Here is a 15158-nt window from a genome sequence, read left to right on the forward strand (position 1 = left end):
AATCGGTGGGGTGTTGCAGTGATGGTTGTCCTTCTGGAAGTTTCTCCCATCTCTACACAGGATCTCTGGAGCTCAGCCAGAGTGACCATCGGGTTCTTGGTCACCTCTCTTACCAAGGCCCTTCTCCCCCGATTGCTCAGTTTGGCCGGGTGGACAGCTCTAGGAAGAGTCCTGGTTGTTCCAAACTTCTTCCATTTAAGAATTATGGAGGCCACTGTGCTCTTGGGAACCTTCAATGCAGCAGAGATTTTTTTGTAGGCTTCCCCAGATCTGTGCCTCGACACAATCCTGTCTTTGAGCTCTCCAGGCAGTTCCTTCGACCTCATGGCTTGGTTTTTGCTCTGATATGCATTGTCAGCTGTGTGACCTTATATGGGAAATGGGAAAATTGCCGCTGGGAAAATGCCATAAAGTGCATATCTGCACTTTTTGTTCACCTAACACAGGTGTATGCCTTTCCAAACCATGTCCAATCAATTGAATTTTCCACAGGTGGACTCCAATCAAGGTGTAGAAACATCTCAGAGATGATCAAGAGAAATGGGAGGCACCTGAGCTAAATTTCAAGTGTCATAGCAAAGGGTCTGAATACTTACGTCAATGTGATATTTCAGTTTTTTCTTTTTAATAAATTTACAAAACTTTCTAAAATCCTGTTTTCTCTTTGTCATTATGGGGTATTGAGTGTAGATTGATGAGGGAAAAAATGAATTTAAACGATTTCAGCATAAGGCTGCAACATAACAAAATGTGAAAAAAGTGAAGGGGTATGAATACTTTCTGAATGCACTGTATATGTCACTTTTAAAGTGTCAAAAATGGATTGAGCATCATCAAAAACCCCTAAAACGACTCAAAGATTATGGAAGTAGGTTAATTTTAAGTGGAGCTAGTCCCGGGGGTGGGGGGGGGGGGGTCATAAGGCAGAAAGGCCCCCCGGAAGGGGGCCCAGGGCCAGGAAAATTTGAACCCCTTCACTTCCCTATAGTTTGACCCCAGTTGAATACATAAAAGCAAAACAAATCAATTTTACCCCAAAATCCTGAAGAAGCTACTTTTAGGAACACTTCATACCACTAGAAGGTCAACGGAAAAGAATGACAACAAAAACGTTGATGATTTAAAGGTGACTCACCAAATTCACAGAATTCACCTGAACTCTGCGCTTGTTCAGAAAATGTTTCACTTTTTCAATGTTATTCTGTTTGCAAGCAATATGGAAGTCTTTTTCAACTTGCAGCACTACACACAAAACCACAGGGAATGTGATGCAATTACTGCAAATCCAATCACACTGTTTCAGAAGAACACACAGTATATGGTCATTCAATGTTTCCCCTTATCCAGGCTCATCAGGTGGTTTTCCAGGCATCAACTCAAGGCAGTTCGATCATATTGGGGAGGGACGACGGTTATCCCTACGAATCAGGGAAAATGTAAACACTTCCAGCTATGAAAAAGTATGAATTAAGTGCCAAACAAATCAGACATGTTTCACTTTTGCCTTCACTCATGGTTGCCCTTCGTAGCTGAAGATACATATTCACACGTGACGTGCGCCAACCGACAAACACCAATGTGTGGCAAACATCGTAAACCTGGTGTCAAAGAACCTCCAAGAAGACTAGACCACTTGCTGTCTGCACTTTTAAGCAGGAATTTGTAGTTACCTCCGACACCAAAGGTGGAACCACCTTTAGAGGCCATTTTACCCCGCAAATGGGGGCGCTGGGGGAGGTTGGCCTTTTTTGGGGCCCCATTTATGCCCCGTGGTTTTTGGGCCGACAAAGTCGCTGGAAGCATTATGTTTTCGGGTTGTCCGTCCGTCCGTACGGGCTAAACCTCGTTTTTCTCAGCAACTGTTTGTCCGATTGAGACGACACTTTCAGGGTAGGAGTGACACCCATGCAGGATGTTTTTAGCTGCGATGAGCAGCTCTATGAGAGGACCGCGTTGTTGTTGTTGTTGTTGTTGTTGTTGGAGTGCCTTTTTGAATAGCGCATGCGCATACACTCGGACGTGCGTTGGTATGAGGTAAGAACATCGCGGACTAAAATCGCGCATGCGTATAATTTAATGACTGGTCGAATTTGGTAGCGCATATTGCAACGGATATCCTCATGATTCTACACGTCGCAGCTGGTGCCCACACTGTGGTCATTTTTCTCTTATGATAATTGTGACCTCATGGGTCACTTGGTATGGCAGCCATCTTGGATTAAAAGCAAATAATAATAAAATTATTTGTCGGAAACCGCTGAATGGAAAAATTTGAAACTTGGTACATTGTCAAGTACTCCCAATGGGGAACAAAAGCATGATAATGATGACATCATAGGTGAAGTGGTATACCAGCGAAAAATGTTAATTTTTTAAAATCCCTTCTCTGAAACTGCTTCACCTGTCGATGTGAAACCTGTCCTGTCTGGTGAAAATGTGATACTTGAAAACAGCTGAAGGGATTTTAATCAAACTTGTTTATTTTTAGAACAGTGAACGAGGGCATCTACCTGTGGTGGAGCTATGCCAAGGCATATTGGCGACACAGTCACATTGTTCTAGTTGAAGCAATGTTTCCCTTCCTACTGCCCCTTCCTGGCGCCAACCCTGTTAGTCATCTCTTGTGACTCAATTTGCCGACCTCAGAAGGATGACAGGGTTGAGTCAACCCCCTTGCGTTAATTCAGTGATCAACCGAGATTTGAACCCAGGATCTTAGGATCCCAAGCTGGCACCCTAATCGCTAGGCCAACACCAGACTCGACACAGTTCATGCTGTTTGTGAACAGGATATCTCAAAAAGTTGTGGACGGATTCGGACGAAGCTTGGGGGACAGTTTGCATGTGTGACAAGGAATAATTACTCTGCGCTCGCAAAGCAAAAAGCAGGGTTCGGCATTCGGTTGCATATGTGTGTCATACATGTGTGTGTCTGCATTTTTTAAATTCATTTTCTCAACAACTATTAGTCTGATTAACATGAAATTTCACCGTAGGAGCACCTCCTCCTGTAGAATAATGTAATGATAATTATGAAGTCATAGGTCACGTGGTACGGGCGCCATCTTGGAAAAATTCGCACCTCCATATCTCTGAAACCACTCCATGGAAAAAATGTAAACATGGTTCATTCCCAAGTACTCTGGCATGGGGAATAAGTGTTGTTAACGATGACGTCATTGGTGCCTTAATTATGGCGTCATAATTCGACAGGGACAATGGTTGGTCTGATCAGTTTGAAATTTATTGAGTGTGATCTACACAACAATTATATTAGAGAATATAAACTTATGATGTCATCGCTCACGTAGTCTGGCAGCCATATTGGATCAAAGAAAAAAAATGTTCAAAAACAATAGTTGGCTCGCAACAAGTTGACTGCGCAGAGGAGGTATTCTATGAATATCATCTAGTTGAATCAGTTTTGGTGAAGATCCGGATAGGAGAGTTTTTTTTTCATTCCCAAGTGATTTTTCACCATCGAGTGATCGGGCCAAAAACGATATACAGCATAATATTTCAAAAAGTTATGGACGAGTTATGTCAAAACTTGGTGGATGAGTTGGGTCGGCGACAAGAACAAACCGACTAGATTTTGGTTCAGGTCCGAATCCAGATCCGGCCTATCAGTGGATACAGAACGTAAACTGCTCAGCCTGGCGGAGGTATGTTCCTTGCGGAGTGCAGTTCTAGTTTGTTCATGGTGTCGGCGATATCTCGCCTACTATTCAACAAAAAACCGTGGGATCTCTAACGACCACAGACGTGTCTTCGGGCCTAGTGTCCATGTGATGGGCGCCCTGTCTGTGAAACACTAGGGTGAAGGTTTATAGCTAGGCCGAGATCCAAACCAACTCTACAAGCCAGTATACATACCTCTAGGCTATCCTGCCAGTCACGCAGGTATGCAGGCAAACACATTCAGTAAAACATTAAAGCAAAAACATGAAATTGCATTCCAATTCATGATGTTTGTTTCAAGCGATGAGTGTGCTTGAGAATATGATGAGCATCTAATTCGAATAGTTTGAGTCACACTCACACCACAATAGAATATTTACTCTTTCGCTATAATTGTACCAACAAAAATACAACATATGATACAAGTTCAATCCAAAATAGACACTCTACTTACTTGACTCATCATCAGATGCCAGTTCATCATCGCCTTTCATCTTGGAAAATGTTGGTAATTTTCTCAAGGTGGTAAAGACTATATAAAACGAAAAGCAAAACTCCTTCGACAAAGAATGAAGTGTGTGTGTGGATTGTCTAAACTGGGATTTCAGGTTTTCATGCCTATTTTTCTAACTCAAATCCGCCCACTAACACCACACCCACTGGAGTACATGTTCTAACATGCGCGTCTCTTCATAGGGAGCAACAATCAATATGGGGTAAAGGGGGGTGAAGCAAAAAGCGGGGTTAAGCAATTGCTTCACTTTAGCTGTCTGTCTGCAGACATCAGTCTATGATCGACGAACTACTTGATTTCAATTGAATTATATATTTTTTAACACTGTAGACCACGAATCGGAACATGACTCGGAACACGAATCTGCAGTTTTGCAGTAATTTGGCTCTGAATTTGGCAAATTGTATGGAATCTCATCACATCCTGATCGACATGCACAGAGATAAAAGTTTTTTGTTTTTTTACTCTGTCCGCCTGTCTGCCAGTGAAACAAAATTGAAAATCATTCCAAACAGGAATTAGCTTACTATTTTAGGGACGTCATAAAGGACACATACAACAAGCACAAATAACTAATTTAACGTGTTAGATAAGGTGGTGTAAAAGACTGTGCATCAATGGCAGTAAACTTGTTGTGGTTGTTGTGGTTGTGTGCTTCCCCTTCTCTCCCCATCTTGTCTTCCGCTCCTTCTTTTTGTATATTTTGTTTGTCTGGTTTGTTTTGTTTGTTTGTTTGTGAAATAAATGTTAGCTCTTTCACGAGCCTCGATTCAGTATACAAAAAACAAAACAAACAAAAAAAAAAACTTCGGAATTTTTTATTTTAATATACGACCTATTTCAATTGAATTATATTCTTGAACACTGTAGAACACAAATTGTCTGAATTAATTGTCTTATAAATTATTGGCACTTTCAAAACACTTCCGTTTTAGCAGTACTTGGAAAATATTTACTCTGTCTCATGCTCTGAGGGAAGAGTAACTGAGATTGAGCATCAGACAAATCTGGCGGCACCTATCAGTTTGTTTATACAAAACACAAAGCAACAGTTGAAAAAACCATTCCCATGTCCTTTTTTTCAAGACTGTGTGGGGTAAGGTGTGCTATGAACTTTCTCTCGTTTGCAGTGTAATAGCTGCTGCAGAGACTGCAACCTGGTGTGAAAGAACCGACAGGAAGACCAGACTACTTGCTGCCCACAGTTAAGGAGGAAGTTGTAATTTGTTCATGGCATCGGCGATAACTTCTTCACTCTTCACGAAGGACACCATGGGATGTTTAACATCCACTAACAAAACCAGTGCTGGCAGATGGATCCTCCGGCTTAATATCCATCCGAGGGATGCCACACACACTGCTGAGTTGCCCGACACGTAAAATACCAGGGTCGTATTTTATAGCTGGTTCGGTATTCAAACCCAGGTTAGACAGCTCAGAGGAGAGTGTGCATAACTTTACGTTACCTTGCAAACCCCAGTGAATATCCCTGGGAAAAAACAGTTTTAAAAAAAAGAATGGTTTTGCAACACACCTTCTAGCTTTCAGATACAAAACAGTGTTATCCTGCCCCCTGTGGGTGAAGGCTAAGTTTGTCATTAATCCACGCATGCGAAGCGATAAGTGGGGTTAAGAAATTGGTTCACTTCTGTCTGTCCGTCTGTCTACAAACGTAAGTTTACGATTGAGGAACAACTTGATTTCAATGGAATATTACATTTTAAACATGAATCAGAAAATGAACCTGCCGTTTAACTTTGTCTGAAATCGTCCTGATTGCATATATATTGCACATATAATGCACATAGGTTGCACATAGATTGCACAAACGACCCTGTGCAGAGGGGAGTGACATAATATTTTTACTCTGTCTGCCTTTCTGAGAGTTAAACAAAATTGAAAATCATTCCAAGCAGGAGATGCACTGTTTTAAAAAATGCCATAAAGGACATAAACAACAAGACCGAATAACTAATGTTATGTGTTCAATAAGATAATGTAAAACACACTGCATCAGCGGGGGTAAACGTCTGGAATTATTATTTTTATATGACCATTACAATCTTTCTTTTGTTTCAATTAAATTATATACTTAAACAGGAAGAACCCAAAATACCTTCTTACCACTCCAAAAACCTCCAGTTTTACAGTACTTGGACATATTAATTAAGGTGGTGTAAAAGACACAGCATGAACGGTAGTAAACTTCCGAATTTTTTTCTCTACCACCTTAAACTCATTATTTTATTTCAATTGAATTATATAATTGAACACAACATTGGGTAAGATGTTCTATTAACTGTCTACAGAGTGGCCACAAACTCCCCATATGCATGTGTCCTCCGTTACCCGTTTGTTTTATTTGTTTTCCAGGTACGGCTTCAGCATGACGGACACCAATGAGTATATGATAGAAGAGAAACTGATTACTTGTGTTTAGGTTCATGACCGTGCGTGAGAAAGAGCAAGTTTTGAAGACACAAGGACAAGATTTTCGCAGAGGTTCGATAAGCCAGCTCCTACGCGCGACACGATGCGGGCATGGGAGAAGAAGGCTTTTCCAAAAGAGTGTGTCCTTCATTTGACTTGATTTAGAGCAAGGCTTTTCTGCAGCGATTTCCCACAATTACATCAAGACGAAGCGTATTTTTTTCGGATGAGTGTGCTATTTACCTCAGCAATCAATCTCGGAATGTTTCTTTTTGGTGCAAAGAAAATCCTCATTTTTATGAGGAAATTGAACAGCATCCTCCTCATGTCATGATGTGGGCAAGCAATTTCAGAAGATCACTTGATAGGGATATATTTTTTCCATACAAGTGTCAATCACACTGCTTATTTCAAGATGCTTCAGACGTGGTTTGTTCCACAACTGCGTGAGAGGGCTCGAGGCAACAGCTATCCTGCAACAAGATGGTGTACCAGCACACCAGCACATTATGCTCTCTCAGTTGGAGAATATCTCGACGACAAATTGAGGTGGACGATGGATTGGATGTGGATCTGAGATAGTGTGGCCTCCTCGAAGTCCGGATTTAACAACAAGTGACAACTCGCCTTGGGGCATTGTGAAAGAGGAAATTTCTCATCTCCGCCTAACAACAGTTGAGGACTTCAAAACAGCTGTCAAGGGCTGCTTTTATGACCTCCAATCCTCAACATGGAAGAAGACGTGCAGAAAAACAAGAATAAAAATTTTAATTTGTGCGGAGAATGAAGGGGAGCATACAGATAAATTACATCCAAATTCTAACTACTTGTATAGTGACTTTGTGGCCACTCTGTAGTTGTTAGCTCACCTAGAACATAGCTCCGGGGAGCTTATGCGATGGCACTTCGTCCATCCGTCAGTCCGTAAACACTTGCAACTTCTTCTCCAAAACTGATGATGGGATTGTGACCAAACATGGCAACAATGATATTTGGTATGCTACAGCACAAGTTTGTTCACGCCATGAAAAAAATCGAGGTCTAAGAGGGTCTACAGGGGGTCGAAGTGGATCCAGGTTTGACCCCCCCCCCCCTACCACCCCCCACCCCAACCTCTTGTCACTTTGACATTTGACCTATCAAGAAAAAAAATTAGGAATTTGCTCTTTTTACTCTGAAACTATACACACACTATTTCAATGAAACTTGACCACAACCTTCATCACCCATGACATACCAAAGTTTGTTCACATGATTTTTAAAAAATCGAGATCTAAAGGGGGTACACGGGGGATTTGAGCCCCCCCAAAGTAGGTATTTGCTCTGTTCTCCAAAACTACACACACAATTTCGATGAAACTTGATCACAGCCTTTATCACCTGTGATGTACTAACATTTGTTCAAGGCATAAGAAAAATCAGGGTCTAAATCGATCTACAGGGTGTGGGGCAGGAGAGGTTGACCCCCAAATAGGTATTTTTTTGTTTGTTTGTTTAAAGCTTTATGATTTTGTTAGTATGATTCCACATGCTGTCCTGTCTTCTAGTAACCATTGAAATTGCTTTCAAATACCGTGATACCGATTAAAATACCTTTAGTCAGTGTCGTATACTGTTTTTTTCTGCCAGGTGAGTGCCCAGGGGTATCGGCCCTAAAAAAAATTTCTTTCATATGTTTACTCAATTTTATCCCCACGCTTTTTGAAAAATATTGAGGGGAGGATATAGTCATCGGCTCCATCTGTCTGTCCGTCCATCACGCTAACTCCTCCTAAACAGTTGTGCAGAAATTCACCAAACATGGTAGTCATGATCACCACATGGCAAGAAGGTGCAAGTGTAGTATCATTTCGGCCCCACCCCCTGGGGCAAGGTCAAAAGGTCACATGCAATTACAGGCACATTTAAAAACATTTTTAAATGAAACTTGTATTTTAAACATTTTTAAATGAAATTTTAAAACATTTTTACTCCCTCTCCCCAAAACAAATGTCGTCATTTTTTATTCTGAAAAAAATAATAATAATAGAACTTTGTAGGGGCCAACCCAGCATAAAGCAAGGTCGTGATGATAGTTAGCTGGGCTTTTCGCAAGCACCAAGTCTCCAGTGACGTCAGGAGTATACTTCGGCATTTGTCATACTACAACTTTTGCTAATGTTTTTTTGCTCTCTCATTGGAACCTCCTGAATAGCCTTTTGTAATCTGTAAATCACTTAAAAATACTCGTATCCAGATCCGTATCCACTCGTATCGAAAATCAAATCAATTCATCCTAGTCACATACCCCACCTGTCCACCAAGTTTCGGATGAATCTGTCCATAACTTATGAGATATCCTGCTCACAGACAGACAGAGAGACAAACAATATGTCGGGCAAAGCACTTGCGAAATCCAAACAAACAATAGTTGCCATGGAAACGGCAATTTGGTAATTTGGAAAATTTGACCTATCAAGCGTTTTACATGATGGAATGGTGTGGCCATTTGCCGCTGGGATACTTGCATATTTGCCACGATTGACTTGCCTCTTTGCCGCATGGGACTTTCCTCTTTGCCGCGTTGGGCTTTCCTCTTTGCCACGTGGGACTTTCCTCTTTGCTGCGTGGGACTTCCTCTTTGCCACGTGGGACTTTCCTCATTGCAGCGTGGGACTTTCCTCTTTGCCGCGTGGGACTTTCCTCTTTGCCGCGTGGGACTTTCCTCTTTGCCGCATGGGACTTTCCTCTTTTCCGCATGGGTCTTGCCTCTTTGCCACGTGGGACTTTCCTCATTGCAGCGTGGGACTTGCGTCTTTGCCACGTGGGACTTGCATCTTTGACATGTATGACTTGCCTCTTTACTGCGTGGAAATTGCCTCTATGCCGCGTGGTACTTGCCTCTTTACCATATGGGACTTGCCTCTTTGCTGCATGGGACTTTCCTCTTTGCCGCATGGAACTCGCCTCTTTGCCGCGTGAGACTTTCCTCTTTGCCGCGTGGGACTTTCCTCTTTGCCGCGCGGGAATTTCATCTTTTCCGCGTGGGACTTTCCTCTCTGTGGCGTGGGACTTTCCTCTTTGCCGCATGGGTCTTTCCTCTTTTCTGCATGGGACTTGCCTGTTTGCCGCATGGGCCGCGTGGGCGCAATGCGGTACTTGGCCTGAGAAAAAAAACGTGTTGCGTTTCTTCTTCTTTCAACAATAACAACTCGGAGCTTCCAGATAGTACAACCAACCATGTTGAAATTTTAAAGACTTATTCCCCTTGATGAGAGAAACATTACATTAAAATTTGAAGTCGATGAATGCAGCGGTTCAAGAGATAGAAGCTTTTGTACACCGCACCTTTCCTATGCCATCTCCAGGCATTGCAAATCGTCATTGCTGGGCACCGAAGGGGGCTCGGCAGTGACGCACGCTGAAAGAGAGTACTCAGTTTTCACTCTCGTTGTTGTACACCGCTCCTTTCCTATGCCATCTCCAGGCATTCCAAATCGTCATTGCTGGGCACCGAAGGGGGCTCGGCAGTGACGCACGCTGAAAGAGAGTACTCAGTTTTCACTCTGGTTGTTTTCTTGCTTTCTTGTTTTCTTGTTTGTTTGTTTGTCCGGGCGATATCTCAGCCATCCTTTGAGCTGGGAAGCTGAAATTTCGGCACAATAGTGAGCAAGTCCTTTGTCAAAAACGGTATTTTTTGTTTTTTGATTAATCAAATAATTGAGGAGTTATTTAATTATTAGCGATTAATTAAGTACTTATTTAATTAATCAAATTTCCTTTCTCTTCTGACCATTAACTCAGGCACCTTTTGAGTTAGGAAGCTGATATTTGGACATGCCAATGACCAGGTGATTTGGCTGCCAAGGCCCATTTTTGATTTATTAATTAATCAATTAATCAATTAATCGATTAATTATTTAATTATCCGATGAATGACTAAAAAAAATTTTGTTTTAAAGTTACAGATTCTGATTAAATGGTGGTGGTTTATGTGTTCTCTGACCGAATTGATTAATAATATAATTTTTTTATGATTATTATTTATTTATTTTCATTATTAATCATTTATTTATTTTCTTTCTCATTTGGCCAATATCTCAGGCACCTTTTGAGCTCGGAAGCTAATATTTGGACATGAGTGACCAAGTGATGTGGCTATCAAGGATATTTTTGATTTATTGATTAATCAATTAATCGATTAATTATTTAATTATTCGATGAAGTACTAATTTTTTATTTTTTTTCAGTTACAGATTCTGATGAAATGGTGGTGGTTTATGTGTTCTGTGACCGAATTGATTAATAATTTAATTTTTTAATGATTATTATTTATTTATTTTCATTATTAATCATTTATTTATTTTCTTTCTCATTTGGCCAATATCTCAGGCACCTTTTGAGCTGGGAAGCTAATATTTGGACATGACAGTGACCAAGTGATGTGGCTATCAAAGATATTTTTGATTTATTGATTAATCATTTAATCGATTAATTATTTATTGATTAATTGATTAATTATTGATTAATCAATTAATTATTTAATTTTCTATTAATGACTTATTTAATTAAATTTCTAAAAGATACATCTTCGGATGAAGCACTTGTTGTTTAGTTATGCTATTAGCCAATTGATTAAGAAAATATTTTGTGATAATCTTTTATTGATTTAAATTATACAATTAATCAATCAATTAGCGTACACCTCTCCCTCCCAATGCAGCCTCTATGAGGTGCACTGCGGTATTGCCGGGCACCGGAGGCACCCCGGCAATGCCGCACTGTAGGATATTTAATTATTTGGCATGGGGGCGGTGTACTTTGAATGTATCTGTACTTGTTTAAGATCTTTCTTCAATTATTAATTGCGGCCAAACCATGTGACTTATCGAAACTTCACAAGTAACGTTTTAACTTCCCAACATGGAGAACGTTTGTGTAAAGTTTCCACTCGATATCTTCAAAAATTAGGGAGGAGATAGGATTTATAGTTTATGCTTAAAAACGTCATAACTCCTAAACGATGTGCCATAGAACATCGTAATGTGGCAACCTTTTGTTTGTCATGGGCATGCGATTCTGCATGCAATGATGGGCCTGATCTGTTCAACTGTTTCGGGGAAAAAGGAGTTTTAGTGTTTTTCACGAAAAACAATATGGTGGCCGAATCATGTGACATATGATGTCCAAATTTTTGCATTCTAAATTGTTTTTTTACTAAGGTCATGTAAAAATATATATATTTGTGGTATCAAGGGGTATATTTGTCGAATTCTAACCTCATAATGTTAGCACTTTTAATATCCTAAATAAACATGTTTTTTGGTCCCATGGTAGAGTTCTTTAGAATGAGCCATGACCTAATTTTTTTCATTGAGCCGTTTCGGAGATATATAAGGGCAAAATTTAAGGTTTTTTCCAAGATGGCGGCCATACCACGTGACCTATGACGTCATAATTAGCAGTAAAAATTATACATGTTTAGCCGATCACTTGGTGAAAATTTCGTGTCAATCAGACCAACAGTTGCTGAGAACGTTAGTTTTAAAGTTTTTGTAGGTGAAAAATCAGGTGGAAGACCAATAAAAAAAATTCTCGGAATAATAATCGGTATTCCTCTGTATTTAAATGCAAATCTAAATATCTCATCCATAATATGGCATGTCTTGCATTTAAAACCATTTAGTGAACAATTTAAGACAAATATCTGTTGTGTTGTAGTGCGGTGCTATGCGCATGACTTGTCTTGCCAATGAAGGAAGCAACAACGAACGTAATCAAAAGAGTCTTTATTCTAAGGATCACACTATAGCACTGCCGTGCTCGGGGCTGTGTGCCCCGTGTATATCCCGAGGCCACGCCTACCCCTCGGGCGTGGCCGACACCCTCCTGGTGCGTGGAATGATGTCATCGCGCCAGCGAGCCATCATGTCCGCCACACGCGCCCCCCCCAGAATTCCCGCGCACCTGAAGGGTCAGTTTGCGGGGCAAACGGATGACCCGGCCGAAGCGCCCTCTGGCGGCTGGCAGCGTCAGGGATGCCGGGATGCCACCGGCTGCCCCTGGGATGGGTGCGGGGCCGGGGGGCGGCGGGGTTGGGCGGTGCCGGGGGTCGGCCCCGACGCGGGGGCTGAGCCACTGGTGGGGGGTGGTCCACGTCGAGGTGGGCCGGTTTGAGGTGATCCACTGAAACACGGTCAGGAGTACCGCCGATGTCCAGGGTGAAGTGCTTCGCCCCGGTCTCCAGCACGCGGAAGGGCCTGTCGTACGGGGGGCGCAGCGGTGTCTGGTGGGCGTCGTGTCAGATGAACACGTACTCCACCGTGCGAAGCTCCGGGGCGACGTGCGTTGGCGGGTGCCCGTGGTGCGCCGTCGGCACCAGGGCGAACCTCTGGGCGGTCTCCTGCAGCGCGGAGCGTGGCTGCGCCGCGGACCATGTTGCCGTGGAGTCGGGGAGGAACTCACCCGGCACCCGCAGCGGTTGTCCGAAGACCAACTCCGCCGCGGATGCACGCAGGTCGTCCTTGGGCGCCGTCCGGAGGCCCAGCAGGACCCAGGGGAGCCTGTCGACCCAGCCGCCATAGCGGAGGGTGGCCCAGAGCGCGGCCTTTAAGGAGCGGTGGAACCGCTCGCACAGGCCATTGGCCTGGGGGTGATAGGCCGTGGTACGGTGCAGCTGGACACCGAGCCCCCGAGCGACCGCCCCCCAGAGCTCTGAGGTGAACTGGGGGCCGCGGTCGGACGAGATGTCCGAGGGGGCGCCGAACCGGGCAACCCAGATGGCGATGAACGCCTGCACGACGTCCGCCGCCATCGTCGCCGCCAAAGGCACGGCCTCCGGCCACCGGGTGGTGCGGTCCACCATGGTGAGGACGTGGGTGAAACCCCACGAGGGGGGCAGAGGTCCCACCAAGTCCACGTGAACGTGGTCGAACCGACGTTCGGGCATCGTAAACGGGGCCAACGGGGCCTGGGTGTGGCGGTGCACCTTCGCGCGCTGGCACGCGAGGCACGTCCTGGTCCAATCGCGGACGACCTTTCGGAGGCCATGCCAGACGAACTTGTCGGCGACCAGCCTCTGGGAGGCCTTCGTGCCCGGGTGGGACAGGCCGTGGAAGGTGTCAAAAACCCCAGCCCGTGGGCACGATGGGGCGAGGCCGCCCGAGGGAGACGTCACACAAGAGGGCCGTGCCCGCGCTGTCGAATGGCACCTCGGTGACGCGGAGGCCCGTGACGGCGGTCCGCAAGGCCTGGACGTCGGGGTCGGTGGTCTGGTCCGCCGCCATCCGGGCATAGTCGATGCCGAGGTGGACCGCGTGGGCGACGGACCGGGAAAGGCAATCCGCCACCGGGTTGTCCTTCCCCGCGACGTGCCGGATGTCCGTCGTGTACTCGGACACGGCCGAGAGGTGACGCTGCTGCCGGGCCGACCATGGCTCGGCAACCTTGACCATCGTGAAGACCAGGGGCTTGTGGTCGACGAAGGCCATGAACGAACGGCCCTCGAGGGGTTTCTTCGACCTTCGTCGACCACAAGCCCCTGGTCTTCGCGATGGTCAAGGTTGCCGAACCATGGTCGGCCCGGCAGCAGCGTCACCTCTCGGCCGTGGCCGACGACTCGGGTGTGGCCGACACCCTCCTGGTGCGCGGAATGATGTCATCGCGCCAGCGATCCATCGTGTCCGCCACAGTGTCGTGTTTATGCACTTCATGAAATAACACCAGACACACACACACACCTGTCAGAAGTCACAAGTCCATCGTTAGGTCACACCAACCAGTCTCGAATCCTGTCATCAATAAACGTTTTGACTTCGCCAAGAGCCTTGGAATGTGAGCACAACCAGGAGCCAGAGCCGTATCTACGCCCGCCGCCATTACTAAGTGCTTCAACCATTGTGAACAGATTACCTCACTGCAGTGGAATATTGCATTCCTGCACTGGCTAACGGGAAAGTGCGTCAAGGGAAGAATCGCCAGCAGAGACAGCGGATATGGACAAGGTGGAAATGAACAATGCGAAAATAGATGAGGAGATAGATAACGAAAAGATGGACAACGTGAAGATGGACAACGTAGAGAAGAACAACGTGAAGATGTTATAACAAGGATATGGACAACGTGGAGATGGACAACGTGAAGATGTTATAACAAGGATATGGACAACGTGGAGATGGACAACGCAAAGATGGACAATGTGAAGATGTATAACAAGGATATGGACAACGTGGAGATAGACACGCATAGACGGACAATGTGAAGATAGACAACGGAGAGATGGACAACGTGGAGATGGACAACGCAGAGTTGGATAATGTGGAGATGGACAATGAGGAGATGGACATTGAGATGGAGGGTTGTTAGGGTAAGTGAGTGCCATTCTGTGAGTGCTTTATTTATTCATTATGGCTAACACACACCATGCCCCGAAAAAATGGCGTCTTACCAAAACCAAAAATGTGATGTCGTTTGAGAACTGGAGACAAAATATGCAGCACTACTATACCCAGCCTGGCGGTAATTCAACGCCGAGTCAACCACGCCTGGCGTTAAT

At 44.3% G+C, this 15158-nt stretch overlaps 1 protein-coding gene across 3 annotated transcripts in view; it reads right to left on the reverse strand.

Moving 5' to 3' along the window:
• LOC137421016 (uncharacterized) overlaps positions 1-4280 on the reverse strand; it is a 72156-nt gene extending 67876 nt beyond the window's left edge. The window contains exons 1-2 of one of the 3 annotated variants that reach the window (XM_068106650.2): positions 4136-4280; positions 1136-1242 (exon numbers count right to left, since the gene is read on the reverse strand). In XM_068106650.2, the coding sequence (XP_067962751.2) occupies positions 1136-1242; positions 4136-4175 (147 nt within the window). In that variant the 5' untranslated portion in view covers positions 4176-4280. The remainder of the gene's footprint in view (positions 1-1135; positions 1243-4135) is intronic. The other 2 variants (XM_068106649.2, XM_068106651.2) reach the window with 2 other exon arrangements.
• Between the last annotated feature and the right edge of the window lie 10878 nt (positions 4281-15158).

This window comes from Myxine glutinosa, chromosome 2, assembly GCF_964187855.1.
Source record: "Myxine glutinosa chromosome 2, kmMyxGlut1.1, whole genome shotgun sequence".
Classification (NCBI taxonomy): domain Eukaryota; kingdom Metazoa; phylum Chordata; class Myxini; order Myxiniformes; family Myxinidae; genus Myxine; species Myxine glutinosa.